This window comes from Neolamprologus brichardi, chromosome 13 (assembly GCF_056152115.1).
Source record: "Neolamprologus brichardi isolate AB-2024 chromosome 13, ASM5615211v1, whole genome shotgun sequence".
NCBI classification, from domain to species: Eukaryota; Metazoa; Chordata; class Actinopteri; order Cichliformes; family Cichlidae; genus Neolamprologus; species Neolamprologus brichardi.
Window position 1 is genome coordinate 11,375,815 of NC_142116.1, and position 15,382 is coordinate 11,391,196.

General features: G+C 39.2%; 1 protein-coding gene across 2 annotated transcripts in view; it reads right to left on the reverse strand.

Annotated features, from left to right (window-relative positions):
* The window catches only part of rgs7a (regulator of G protein signaling 7a), a 52,352-nt gene that overhangs the window by 17,640 nt on the left and 19,330 nt on the right, over positions 1 to 15,382 (reverse strand). For both annotated transcript variants that reach the window (XM_006783684.2, XM_006783683.2), the window contains exons 3-4: positions 8,584 to 8,680; positions 3,076 to 3,126 (exon numbers count right to left, since the gene is read on the reverse strand). In XM_006783684.2, coding sequence (XP_006783747.1) covers positions 3,076 to 3,126; positions 8,584 to 8,680 — 148 coding nt within the window. The remainder of the gene's footprint in view (positions 1 to 3,075; positions 3,127 to 8,583; positions 8,681 to 15,382) is intronic.

Genomic DNA, 15,382 nt, shown 5'->3' on the forward strand with positions numbered 1-15,382 from the left:
TCTCCGTGAGCTGTAGGCTATAACAAAACTTAATTTTTAAAACCGTGCACTGATCAGATACAATACTGAAACCACTGACAGGTGACATGTGTAGCATTAATCATTTCGTTGCAGTACAAAGAAAACATTGGGCCCTGGTATTTACATGTTGTTACTTTAATATGCACAATCCACGGAAGCATTGTTGCATACCCACAGCAACAAAGAGCCCAAAGTGTGCAACCACCTCCACCCTCCCTGACCAGACCCTCATCATGAACAAGTGGGATTCAAGGAGGCCCTGCCTGCCCAGGTCTGTTTCAGAGGTGTTTTGGCAGCAATATTGGATGTTTTAAATGACATTTTAGTGAGTTTCACTTATACTGAATTTGCTGCAGGCTGTTTGTGTTTTCTCTTTTACCACAGATGTACAGCCAGCAAGCAAGTGGATTACTTTTGAACCTGTAATCAAAGTGGGTCAAAGCATTAAAAACCCTTTGCTATAAATTTAATATAGTGTGGAAAATCCATTGCAGTCAAGCACTGCCTCAAGTCTTTTGACCCATAGGCATCAGCAGATGCTTTGTATCCTCTCCGGGGACTATAACCATGTTTAGCTGGTGCTTGCTCTACGATCTTTCTGCCTTTAGTCTGCTTTCAGAAAATGATTGACCTACAAAATGTTAAGGTTGCTGATCATGTCAGCCAGTGGCGCCTCGTTCCCATTTTTTTCCTTATGCGTCCAGTCCCCTTCATGAGCAGAACTGCAGAATATGACATACGTGGTAAGCAATTACTGCCAGCAGTTCATATGCTAAACAAATCAATAGTTTTCTAAAAATCAGCGAATGATGATGCAAAGTATAATCACTGTGCTATTGTCGGGAGCTTCTTGTGCAATACCTTATGCTGAGACATCAAAAACTTTTGTCAAGAACTTTTAAGGCAAGGATTTCTCTTATCTAATCCAATGCCAAATTGAATCAAAATAAGACTGGAGACTATAGACACGACCAAATAGGATGATAATGAGTTCTTCTGGGCTGCAGCAGTATATTATCTGTGGCGTTCATTTAGCAAAAGAGCCCTACAGCCTCAGTCAACTTTGATACAAGCTCTTCTGCTTTTACATAATAAACTTGCTGCTATCATGCTGTGAGCCAAATTAATTGCATTTCACTTTGCTGTTTGTCAGCCCCACAAGGAGGTACTCTGTGCTAAATTCATTTAGTTATACACCACACTGTGTTTACCGCAGGGCAAATAACAGCACCTGTGCTGCAAAAAGCAAAATGGGCAGATTAAAAAAAAGTTGTCCTAGAGGACAAAAACATCTGTCGACACATGTTTTTAGACTCTTCCTTGTTAAAATAAATAAATAAATAAATAAAAACCCAGTTTTGGATCAATTTCATCAAAATGAATCTCACAACAAAGTATTTTGGGTATTGTAGATGTAATGACATAAAAACTATTGCCAGATTGTTGTCACAATCCAACAGAAGTGGATATTTGTTCCAATGCATCGCATTAAGCATTCTTAAGCATATTACAGATGCCTTAGATGCAATGCAGAAATAATAACGCAGTCGTAATCTTTTTTGAGCAAATATAAAAATTCAGAGACTGGTATTTTCCTCAGCATAATTAAAACGAAAATGGAAATGAAAAAAAAATCACACAAGGACAATCTGTCCACTTGTCTCAAAACTCTTTCATTATGCACATGAAATCATAAATATGCTGTATCAACCTCAGCCCACCACCCACACACCAGTTTAAATACATGCATAACAACCTTTATCATATCAACATGCACAGCTCATAAAACAGGTAGATCCTTACATACACACAGGGGAACTGTGAGTTGATGAGTCACAATTACTGTATGAACTGATTGTACAATACTGAGGCAACCACTAGAGTAGACTGAAATATACACCCACGCACATAACCAGTCCAATATCCAAGTAGAAACACCTACATTGCAAAGACACGATCAGATACACAAGAAACTCTCAAAAGAAACACTTGGTTTTAACTTCCCATATTTGTCACAGTTCATCCTGCCCACTTTTGAGTCATGAGTCATGAGAGGCTCAACTAATGATTCGGCAGCTCTCTCAAGGCAGTCCAGTTCTACATTTTCATACTGCGCTAAAATCTGAGTAATCAAACCAGCTAAAGGACACAAAAAGACTAGATTAAAAAAAGAAAACAAACTGACTTTTACCTACTGTAATATGATATGGTACATAGGTTTCAAAATGGCAAGTAAGTGAAGTGTTACTTCTTATTTTAGAGCTAAGTGACAACACATCTGGATTCAAGTTATTCAGTATCTAACCAGCACTTGTCCTCTCATTTACGCCACTAGCAAACACGAGGAATGGTATAAACAGTTGTAATGATGCCATCCTGAAATTTCGTATTTTTAGTATTAATTGGGCCATTTGAGAAAACTGATGTTTGGGAAATGAAAATGGAAGCGCATTAGTGGCTGTATTTATTTAGATTTTAGTAAAGTGGCTCCAGTAAAAATATGCCACAATTTTGTTAGTAACAATATTTTAATCTTGTTCTTTTAATTCAGTGCATTTGAGGCGACTTTTGTTGTGATTTGGCGCTATATAAATAAAATTGAATTGAATTGAATTGAATTTGCAAAACCTCAGTTAATCCAGTGTCCTTTCAGTCCTTTCTTTCTTCCTTTAAGCTTGCTTTCTTCTGATTGGCTCTGCTTTACAAAGAAAATATATGAACAGCACGTCTGTGTGTGTTCACATTAGGGATATCATACAGAGCAAAGAGCAGAAACAGCTTTGTGAAACTGAGCGCTGGATTATTGGGGTTACTTGAGGTTACATACATGCAATGTTTTCCAATAATACAATGTTACAGTGTCTATATATAAAGCACAATAGGTCAACTTTAATATTGGCACAAATTGTGGAAAGCATGTGATAAATTGCTTTCACAAGCTGTCCACTACTGCTGATCTATTTGCTGACCCTGATGTCAAAAGGGCAACTTCGGTGTCACCTCTGTTTCAGAACACATGCACCAGTAATAAGCATTTCAGTGTTTGGCTTTTACCTTGATCTTCAATGTCCAGATTCTTCATCATCCACTGTACAATATCAGAACCTAAAATAGAAAAAAGCATATACATATGACTCACTTACATATCTAATATGCTCACGCTGTGCTGGAACACATTTTGCAGGAGATTCAAACGAAAGGGAAAACAATGAAACTCTTAACCCTAGTCAACCCTCCTCATCATCACGGTGCATACCAATTCCTCTCACCTTGCACCATGTAGGTGGGTAAAAGGTGATCCATTACCAGTTTTTTTTCCTGTGTGCCTCTCCAAGGTGGCTCTTTTTGTGTGACGTCCATAAATATAAATGACCAGAGAGATACAATTGGATAATGTCGCCTATATTTTGTAGTATATTAAAATAATCTATCTGACTTGAAGCGTCTTATACAGATTGTGACATGCGTGGCAGGATCTAAAATGAGAACAGATCAGAATATTGTCTAAACAGTGAAAGAGGGTATAAACAAGAGCACAAAAGCAAAAACCTGAGAGGAATTAGGAGGAAGATGCTGTGGCCTATTTTAAACAAACTATCATCAACAACTGAAACATCTGAGTAATGCTCGTGGTTTGCAGATGATTTGTGTATTCCTTTTGCCATTTTTCTGGAATGGACAAACATTTTACATGATGGATGCTATTTAGCCTCTTCTCCACCTGAAAATGAATCACAGTCAAATCTTAGAACAGCATCCTCCGTCCCCAGGCATTTTCACACCACTGCGCACCATGTGACTTTGGCACTTTGGTTAAATATATATTTTGCAAGCTATTATTACTGTCTGTCATACTGACAGGTGAAGGTGTGTGTGTGTGCAGACGAAAGCCACAGACGGCAAGGGAAAAAAAGGTGTGAAATGGAGACATGAGGGAATTCATGCAGGGAGACATTCGAGCCCCGGGGCTGTCTCTCTGTCCATCGAGCTCCCTCTCAGTCGGTCTTCATTTTGTCTTGCACCCCTTTGCGTTTTGGAGCCCCATAACCAGATGAGATTTTCCATGGATTAACATCATTAATACAACCTCATTTTCACACTACCAAATCTGACCCACTTTCAAAGAGAGAGCTTAAATGAGATGTGTAAAATAATCCTCTGACAAGGCTGTTCTCTGAATTAATTAATATCATGACCATAGATTGGTCTGTACTCTTCTGTGTGGCGGTTTGTGTGTGTGTGTGTGTGTGTGGGTGGGTGGGTACAAATGTATGCATGCCTCAGAATAAGACAATAACATGAAAAACCAGCAAAAGCTAAAGTTGTCTATTGTCAATCACCATGTTATTCTTAAAATAAATTATATATGAAGTATTGTTTAAATACTACAGCACACAGTTGCATTAACAGCTGACCATTAATGCTTATACACAATAGAAAGAAAATCTATGTTAATTTATATACAGTATGAAACTGTATTATTGTATTATTATTATTATTATTATTATTATTATTATTATTATTAAAAGCTGTAAAAATAATTTTACACTGTAATCTAAAGGCAAATATCTTCTACACAAAACAAAATCATAAAATCAACATAAAGCTGATACTTAAATAAAGGATAAACAATAATAATAACAATAATATTAATAATAATAACAATTAAGGATAAATAAAGGACAACAATTATACTCAGGCTTTTGAATGAACTGTAAATGGTTCATGCCATAACATCGCTTTGAAAAAAAAAAAAAAACAGAAATATGAAGTGTTTATTGACCTCTGTGATATGACATTTCTGAGTATCTATAGAAATATTTTCACCAGCAGCCAAGCAGCCAAACATTTTGTAAGCCACGGCTCTGTTGCTCACTTAAAGATATAAACGCAATACAGCAAAAACACACTGAAAACACAAACACACACACACCTACACGGACATCTTGTATCACAGACATATCAAGCATCTTGATATGAAATAGTGGCACAATCTATTGGAGTAGGTATCATGCACAACACAGAAAAATGGGGGGGAAATGCCAGTAAAAACAGAAAAAAATTATTTTTAGGTCCTGAAAACTTTCTTTATGTATCATTGTTGTGTAAGTGTTTGATAGAAAAAGTGCTGTGTGGATGTATACATCAAGGGGTGAATTTTTGGCTTGCGGTATAAAAGACTTTGAATTGTCTGTGATGCTATAAAAATGCAATCGATTTACCTTTTTACCCTTCTATGAAAGCCCGCATGGGCAAATAGTTCAACAATGCAAGGACTGCATTTTTCAACATAAAGAAACACTTTGAGGATTTCATTTTATTATCCAATCACAAGAATCAGAAAATCCACAGACATCCCTGCAAGGGACAAGGCCAAAAGTGAATTGCTTTGATCTTCTGGTCCTCAGGCATCAATGCATTAAAAACTCAAGCAGTAACTATAAAAACTGCAGTCTGGAGTCTTCAGTGGAGACACTTGTAGGATATGGATAAAAGAATCAGGGATACGGTGATAAATATGCCCCTGTTCAGCATTAAAACTGAGCATACAAATGTTTTAGCTTCAATATTCAAAATGTTATTATCATATTATTTTTGTTGCCATATCATTGACAAAATAATATTATTTTGCTTTATTGACTTAGAAATAATTTAATCCTGTTTTTGTTTACATTTTACACATTGTGCTGGGGTGTGGTTTGTAGCTCATCTGCAGGAGAGCAGTGATGGCAATGCATCGAGAGCAGGCAGCGGTGCATCACCGTCGATTGCAACAGCTGCGGGACCAGTCTGGGCACCAGACAAAAGTGTTGCAGAGAGTTGCCTGAGCTGGTTCCTCACTAGCACCAGCCCCAGTGACTTCCTTTCACAGCATGGGGGAGGGAGATGACCTACAAACCTTCGACAAGGTCTTTCAGGCCACGGCAGAGGCATGTTTCTGGCTAAAGGAGGAGTGGGTGATGAGGTTGCTCCAGGTGCTTTCTTGCAAAACCCCGGCAGCAGTTCTCAGCTTGACTGCAGCAGCGAGGAACAGCTTCAAAGATTTCTGCCAGGTGGTAGTCAACCACTGGGCCTCCCACCTGGGAATTATAAGGACCAACCTTTCACCTATGCCATCGTTCATGTCTCACACACTAAAAGAGCCGTATGAATTACTGGACATTAAATCTGTTTGGACCAGCACCTACCACCCTCAGACTGACGGGCTGGTGGAGTGGCTGAATAAGACTTAATAAGACTGAATAAGACCTGATTAAAGAAAACTGGCATGAATGTCCAATCCCAGTTAAGATTCAATACGCTCTAGACCTAAGAGCTGAGCTATAGACACTGGGGACGTTATCACAAGAGAATATGCCCCAAGCCCAAGAAACCACTTCTCTGGTGAGCCTGGTTAAATACAGAGATGAGGATTGAGGGGCCAAATTCCACCATTCCTGCCTACCCGATTATGATAACCATTTCACACAGGCCCAGAGAGCAGATGTTGCTGCATTGCAACAGTGATTTGAAGATGTGTTCTCTCCCCTGCCCAGTCATACCCTTCTCACAGAGCACCATTTTGAAATGCACTCTGGCATGACGGTGCATTCACAGCCCTGCAGGCATATAAGAGGCAAATTGTTCAGGGGGAATTTGCTGAAATGTATAACTGGGAGTAATAGAAGACAGAGTGCGTGGAGTAGCCCCATAGTTCTTGTGGTGAAGAAAGGTGGTTCTATACAGTTCTCTGTTGATACCGCAAGGTGAATGAAGTGTTTGATACCTACCCAATCCCACAGGTTGACAAGCTCCTGGACCGGTTAGACAATGCTCATTTTTTTCACAACACTGGATTTAACCAGGGGTACTGGCAGATTCCCTTGTCTGCAGAGTCCAAGGAAAAAAACGCCCTTCTCCACTCCATATTTTTTGTACCAATATGAGACACTTCTGCTCGATTTGTTCTGAGCCCCACCCACCTTCCAGTGCCTCATGGACTGGGTGCTGCTCCTACTTGGATGATGTCATCATCCACAGTGACACCTAGGCGGAGCATGTGCAGCGTGTGGCCACGGTACTGGAGTCCGTGAGGCAGGCGGGGTTCACGGCAAACCAGGAGGAGTGTGTGGTTGGACAGAGGGAGGTACAGTATCTGGGGTACCATTTGGGAGGCGGGCAGGTGTGTCAACATATGGATAAAACGACTCCTATCGCATCCTGCCTGCATCTCAAGACCAAAAAACAGGTGAGGCGGTTCTTGGGGCTTTACTTTACTTTACCACGCCCGGTTTTGTGTCCAGCTTCACAGACCTGACCAGCCCCTTGACTGATCTCACCCAAAAGGGTGTTCCAGATTTGGAGCAGTGCCAGGCAGCATTCTTGCAGGTAAAGAATTCTTGCTCTACACTCCTAACTTTTCCCTCCCTGGGCTGGGGGCAGCTTTGTCCCAGGAGATAAGGGGGGATTGACCGCCCTGTTCTATACATCAGCAAGATTTGTCAGAGCGGGAGGCCAGGTACAGTACAGCAGAAAAAGAGTGAGCTGTTGACTTTCTTCGCTATTACCTCCTGGACCGCCATTTCAGCCTCTGTTCGGATCACGCCCGGCTACAGTGGCTCCATCGCATGAAGGATGCCAACGTCTAGATCACCCGGTGGTATCTGGCTCTCCAGCCTTTTGTTCAAGGTGGTCCGTAGTCATGGCTGACTTCCTCTTTCACTTGCAAGGTGTGGTATCAGAGGAGGCTGACCAGAACAGCTGATGACCATTGTCTAATCATGCCTTCCCTATTTGAGTAGGATGCCAGGACCTGACGGGGGAGCTGTGTGTGGTTTGCAGAGCACAGGGACGCAGCTGGAAAGCTGCACAGAGATGTGGGATGCACTGTAAATAAATACCTTACAACATGCAACACTGTGTGCGTGGGTCCTTTATCCTGTCACACACATTATCCCACATTTATTGAAAATCAGGTTGTATGCAATCATGCAGAGCAACAGAACTTGTCACCATATGTTGCAGTTCTGTTCCATTCCTGCAGATGTAACTGGTAAAGCTGCTTGCTAGCTGTGCTGTTTGCATATTTTATACAGAATTATGCAATTATATAGGCCAGATCTAAAATTAATCAATACAGCTGCATACTCTGTATGGAAGACTTGTCATGTGATGACTGCTAGTTCCTTTTTTCAAGCCCGAAATATCTATTGATATTTCAAGTGTTTCTTGCTTAAGTTAGCGATTTAAATTTATGTGCTTGTGTTCATTTGTTTCTGCTCACTGTTAAAACATTTTTTAGATCTCTTCGCATGTCACTGTTGGTTGTATGCAATAAACCTCTAAGACTTCTAGCAAAACCAAACAGTGCATTCAGATCACAAAAACAGCCAGTGTTAATGAAAACATTTTTAAGCAATAGTTATATTGCTTATCGCATCTTGCCTGCATCTCAAGACCAAAAAACAGGTGAGTCTGAGTCAATAAATGGGAGAAGAGAAGAGAAGAGAAGAGAAGAGAAGAGAAGAGAAGAGAAGAGAAGAGAAGAGAAGAGAAGAGAAGAGAAGAGAAGAGAAAACTCACCTGAAAAAACACTTGGAATCTTGGTTAGAAAACTTTTCACTGTTCTGATGGGGATGCCATTTTTCTCATCCTGCATGCGTGCTATTACCTCCTCCATCTGCACAAGACAGGGACAGTGGAAGAAAAGGGAGAGTGAGTACTTTCTGTGAACTTGTATAACTAAGTGGAGGTTGTGTGTGTGCAAGAGAGAAAGAGGTACAACAGATACAAACATGTTTCTGTGTGGTTCAGCCACGTCTCCAGGGGACAGAGAGTAAGGCGAGAAAGTTAGTGACTAACCATCACAGCTGTCAGATTTCTGCCTCTCCTTTGACAAATCTCTCTGATGTGTGTCATTTGTCACATAAAAGCACCAGTAAGCTGCACTTATTGGATTCTGCAGTCTCTATTGAATTTTGGAGTTCTAGCAGTGAATTTTTATTATTATTCTCCGTTGCATTATATTTATGTACTTAAACCACCACATACATGAACTGGGCAGAACAGAGACAAACATTAGAAATAGTATCAGTACTGTAAAATATATTGTATTGTCTTCGGCATTAACATTAAGTTAAAATCAGACCCAAAACCCGTACTAAGAAATGACAAAAACAGGTGTACAGCCACATACTGGCACACATGCAAACACACAAACATTTGCACACATGGCAAAGATGGAAATGCACTGGGAGTCGTCTCGAGGGCCTGGCAGGGCAACACAAGGCAGACATGTTTCCAAGAACACCCAGAAGGGAGCAAAGCAGAGCAGAGCATAGTGCTGACGCGTCACCACAATCGGATGCCAAGCTACCTCCCTAAACTCTTCCCTCAGTGTAAAAATATACACATGGAAAATATGTACGTAAAAATCAACACATTTTATTTGGTCCACACACCACACAAACCTCAGTTGTAGTGATTCTCTCAAGGTTTGTCCACTTTAACATAGACATAACTCTACTATTTAATGATGCCATTATTTGTAAAATGTATGAATAGTGAGATTGCATTAAAAAGCTGCCACTTTTTTCAACCTCTCTCGACTACCATGACACGGATGACTGCAAACCTATATTGTAACTATATCGCAGTAATACTGCAAACAGGAAGATATGCAGTGTACATTATTTTTACCGATAATGTTTTAGATTTTAATTAAGAATTTTGCATTTTAATAAATGATGGACTTAATTTTTTATAAAAAGTTTATTTTAATCAAGCAGCAGACTTCCAAGCGGAACAGTCAAGCCAGAAGCACCAAAAACTGCTGATTTTCTAGTCATTGAGCCAATAGTCATAGACTCCTGTTAACATATCCAACTTTACAGGATCAAAATGCATGGTTTCAGCATGGTAAAAAAAATGCTTTCACATTTATAGGTCATGAAATTCATTAATTATTAAATTGCACCTCTTCACTATGTGTGTGCTTTATGTGTCTAATTTAGTGGATTATCTGATTAATATTATGGCTTGTTTTGTTGTACAGACTGTCCAAGATGTTTGTTTAGAATTAAACAATTAAACTAGAATTAAATTCTAGTATCATCTTAGCCCAGTAGTTAGCACTAACTGGCCAATAAGTGTGACTTTGCAAAAGCACCCCTATTCAGTTTATGAATATGGTTCACTTCTGGCTCCAAAAAACAAAAAAACTGCATGGAGGCATCAAAAAAGCTAAAATGCTAAAAATGCATGTTTTATGCTGTTGTGATTCTTACCTTTGTCTTTTTTGCTTCTAACTTACCCGCCCACACAGGCACAGGTAGTGAAAACACCAGTTGTTTATGCATATCCTATAAGATGAAGTTGTCCTTCTCAGTGGATATGAAGGAGTACCTTAAGTTAAATATATTTTGCTGCTATTGTCTTTTTCCCAAAAAACTATGCGGCAAGTGAAAGCTCCAAAGTGCTATGTTTCGTACAGGTGTTTCACTGTAATTTTATTTTCAGTGGGTTTTTTTGTATTCAAGCAAATCTAACTTTGTGTTTTGACATGACAATAACTGTGCGCTACACTGAAGGGTTGTGTTGTTCTTGCAGGTCTGACTTCATCGCTCATCTCCTTCAATTTAATTTCCTCTCCATCTTTTATATAACACACATACAGTATGACTTATCAGCTCAGCTCATGAGGGAAATTTAACACAATATGAATAAATCCAACTGCATTGCATATAGATGTGGGTTTTGTTTAGGTGAAAATGAATTTCTTGGCCATATCAGTGAGAAAGAAAGAAACTGTTTTGATTATGCACAAGCTATGTTAACGACTTTTTTGTTTGACAGTTCATGAGTCAGCTGTTGATGTATAATTATACGATAAAGACCCATGGCTAAAATTCTGAAGATGAAAATGATCAAAATTAGTGATTACAAGCGAACTGAGAATGATAGAGCACGTGCAAATATTAAAGAGCTGACAGATTAGTCTGGACCTAGACACCTAGAAATGGAAATGAAAATAAAAATGGGGGTGAAATGCATATTTCTGTCTGTTTTGTTAATCTCTTGCTCCCACAGTACTATGTGAATTACCTGTAGCACTAAAATACAGTTCTAAAAACATCTTTAATCTCTCACACATTAACAAGATCTTAGCTTTAAAAAAAAGCTCTACCTAAACTGCTTCTGGCAATCCTCCTTGAATTTTTGTTGTTTGTTGTTGGATTTTAGTTATTCTCACATGTGAATAATATCTTGGACACCAGACAAGTTTGTATAAATAGCAATGTTACACCAATTGCATGCCGATCTTCTCCCTAAAGGATTCCACAGTCCAATACCCCACAATCTAATCTGAGATATAATAATTTATTTTAATGGTCAATGCTGCATTCAGTAACTTTCACTACTTGTATCCCTCTTTCATGACTACTAGTTATTTGGAAATTTAAGGATGTGAATGTCTAATTCAAAGACAGGTAAAGTAAACTGATAGAAATGGTGGAAGCTTTACCACAAATAGACTTTAGTGGTCAGAATATATATCGATCACTATTAAGATCTACAGCCATGCAGAAGAGTTTGAATAACGTGACTGTTTTGAACAGTTTAAGTAAAAGAAATGGAAAGGGTGTGTGTGTGGGGGGGGTGGGGGGTGGGGGGGGGGGGGGACCTCCTTGTGACTAAGAAAAATTGGAGACTTTATTGAATTTATTTTTAACATTCAGAGACTGGAGCAGTCACTACATCACTATTTGTGTAGTAATTACACAATAGTAACTATGTCAGTATTTCTGTCAAATCTAGGAGCTTGTGGCTGGACTATGAATGCAAACAAACTACGATAGATTTACAATTTTCACAATTGTATCAATACATTTATAAACAGTTCATTTTTTATTATGACAAATATATTTCATGTAACTGCTATCTTGACCCCATTCGGTCATAAACGAATAGCGGACTGACTCCATGCTACATCGAGATGTCGCCGCCTTGATGCAACAAATTCGCTTTGAAGACAGCAACTGACTGCGAGTGGTTACAGACTTGCTCCCTGTCTCCAAAGCAACCATTTCAAAGGCAAGAAGAATTGCAAGTATATTGCACATAGTTGCAATAATTTTGGTCATGTCTAGTGGGACTGTAGAATAACAAAATGCTCAGTGTCGTTCTCTGTGCTTTTAAGTAGATTTTAAGTAGATTTGGTACAACGTTCAGACTTGCTTTAGAAAATCTTTCTAAATTAATCCAAAATGCATTTAGTTCATCTCTTTGGAACAATTGTACTTTACAGTGGCAACCTGTCTCCGTCTACCTTTCTCTGAGAGTTGGATGGTACTGTGAGCCACAGAGCAAACAAGGACAACAGCAACATTGATCAATACTTCACACACTCTCCCTCCTATCTCTGCAAACCGCCTACACATGGTAAAATGCCACCAGCGTGAATATTCAGGATCTAAAGCTCTTGGAGTCGGGATGCTCTCAGGCTTCATGTTGCGAGGAAGAGACGAAAGTCATTTCCACAAGAGAGAAGGAGAGGGAGCAAGAGCCTCTCTATCTCTCTTTTTCTCTGTCCCCCACCCATCCACCCACCCAGAGCTGTCTGACTGTGTCTCTGCAGCCTCTTAACAGATAAGAGTGAGTGTTTTGGCTGCACAGTGTGAATCATTGAATAATGATGGCACAGGACTCAGTACGTATGAAGTGACTAACAAAGCTCCGGATATAAGCACATACTGAGCTTCAGCACAGGGCTTCAAGCACTTCAAAGACTATCACGGAGGGTACTCAGGGTGCAATCAGAATGTTTTGAAGCACCATTTTCAGCAAAAAACATTTCAAACTGGGTTTGTAAATCAATGCTGCCCTCTTAGATTTCTTTTAGCCACTCTTAAATGCAGCAAGCCCACTTATGAGATGGGCTATTCCTAAGAATAGCAAGTAAATAAAAGAATCATTGATTATAAAGGTTATATAGTAAGCACATCAGCAAGGTGTCCATTAAGCTATGTTATTGAATGTCTTAAGAAATTTTTTAAAAGCTGTTTTGCTGTCGTAATGGGGAATGTTCACCGTTCATTTATAGAAACAGCAACTGTGATTCGGTCTTTTACGACAAGGTTTATCAAGTGAACCTTGGAATTCTTACCTACATGTAACTGTAAAACAATTTGGTCTAGGTGTTTTGAACCGTTTTACAGTTCAGTGACTGGATGCATTTTGGAGTGATGAGGTACCCCTGTGGGAATTAACAAACATGGCCTGAAAATTGCTGTCAGCAACTATCATCTTGAAGCAAATTTTCCAAATATGAGTCACAGTTCACTCATTTTTGGATTATTGTACAACCTATAGGCTGCAGGAAGTGGTTTCACACTTTAATACATGATTGCTATTCATCTAGAGGTTGACCTAGATTTAAACCTCTGCACTCAATGAACTTATTTTTGAGACATTCTTAATGGGAACATTATTACCTATATAAACTTTACATTAAACAATAAAATTACTAGCTTCCTAGCTGTGCTGCTGAGGACATTAAAACCACTCCTATTCTTCTTTTTCTCCTCTTGGTCTTGCTGTCCCTGTTGTGATGGGTGACTCTTGCTGCACCAGATGCACGAGTTGAATAGTATTATCTTGACAGTGTTATCTAAGGACAAGGAACGATTTCTCTGAAGTACATCACTTTCACATCATGAGACGTTGCATTCGTACACACTGCACAGGCATTCTCATCATTACATGTCACACAGCGCACACAACAATTATCAATCATATTGCAAGACCATATGCTCACAGAGAATTCAGAGATATGCACAGCAGACATTATTAAAGCTTGTGAACACAGAAGTTGGGGATTATTTTATTTTAAGCGCAGCATCAAAACAGGTGGATTACCCAGTCAGAGTCTGGCTGCCTAAGGCGGCAGGAGAGCAGACTGAAATGAACCTGTGGCTATATAGCATGACAGGTCTACTAGATAAAACAATCTCTGCAGTTGGTTGATCTCATTTCCTTCTGAAGTCCTTGGATCCATGAATGAGGCAGAACCTGTGGTGGAGGCTCAGAGATAACAGTTCTATTTTTTCCCTCCACAAGCAGCAGTAGTTTACAAAAACTCCAACATGTAACAATACAGTAGGTCCAAGGTCAAAAGGCATTATCTTAATGATTTTATCACTTGGAACCAAAATGCTCACGTTCACATTTTCTTTCCCTTTATTTATTTATTTAGATTTTTTTTTAAATAAGCTCAGTATTTCACAAAGAAAAACCTCTCAAAGTTGTCAACAGAAACGGATCAACTCTCCTGGACAGGTTGATGCATTTATACACCGAATGAATGTACAAATCCCATGTGGAGGATAAGAACATACAGGGAGTGTGCTGTAAACAGTTTCTCAAAGACAAGGGAAACTTTTTTAAGATTACAAAAAATAGCAATGGGAAGCATCAACTGACAAGGACAAAACATCGTTGTGGTTCAATGCAAACAAAGTTAGTAAAAAGCTTTACACAGCAGCAGCAGCAGCAGCACACCATTTGGGCATTCAAAATAAAAAGACCCAGCAGATAGGTGAGGAAAGTTATTGAGCTGGTGCTGCCAAGGTTGTTGAATAGATGCAATGAATCTTAAGTCTCACTGAGGTTACCATATGAGTTACCACAGCAACACAGTCTGGGACCGCTATCACAAAGACAACTTTGGCGCACTGCCACCACTCATTCAGAGAGAAAGAAAGATGGAGGATGGGGGAAGAGTGCATGTGGTGGACAAAGGCGAATGCACTTTGCATGAAACATTGCAGTTATGTCTTTGCTGTTATTTGTAATCCCACAGCTTTTTGGCGGTATGGTAAATTGTCATTTCATTATTACTTACAAAACTGTTAATGTCATTATAAACTTATATCCAACGTCCTCAGTTATTCATTCAAGGTAAATGTTTGCCCGCTTACCAGCAGAGCTGTTGAGTAATATGGTGGCAACCACTGAGTTTTTGTATTTATTTTATTTTTTGACCAACAAAACAAAACAGTTTATACTGCCTTAAAATAGAGAAAGCAAAAGAACGTCATTGTGGTTTACTCATCACTGTGTTATGAACATGTACAATAAAAACACTGCAAAGGACTGCCTAAAATGCAATACAAAAGAACAGCCATTGCATTGATACCCACTATTCACTCATAATAATGTGTGGACAGTTCAGTAAAAGCATGATCAATAAAACATGTCCAAAATAATAGATTTTATTTATTCGGTGCACATGGGCAATTTAACATTTTTGTATTTATCAAAGCAGAAAGGCTCGGGAATTGTCTCGCTAATATGCAGAATTCAATATTTGTTTACTAGCATT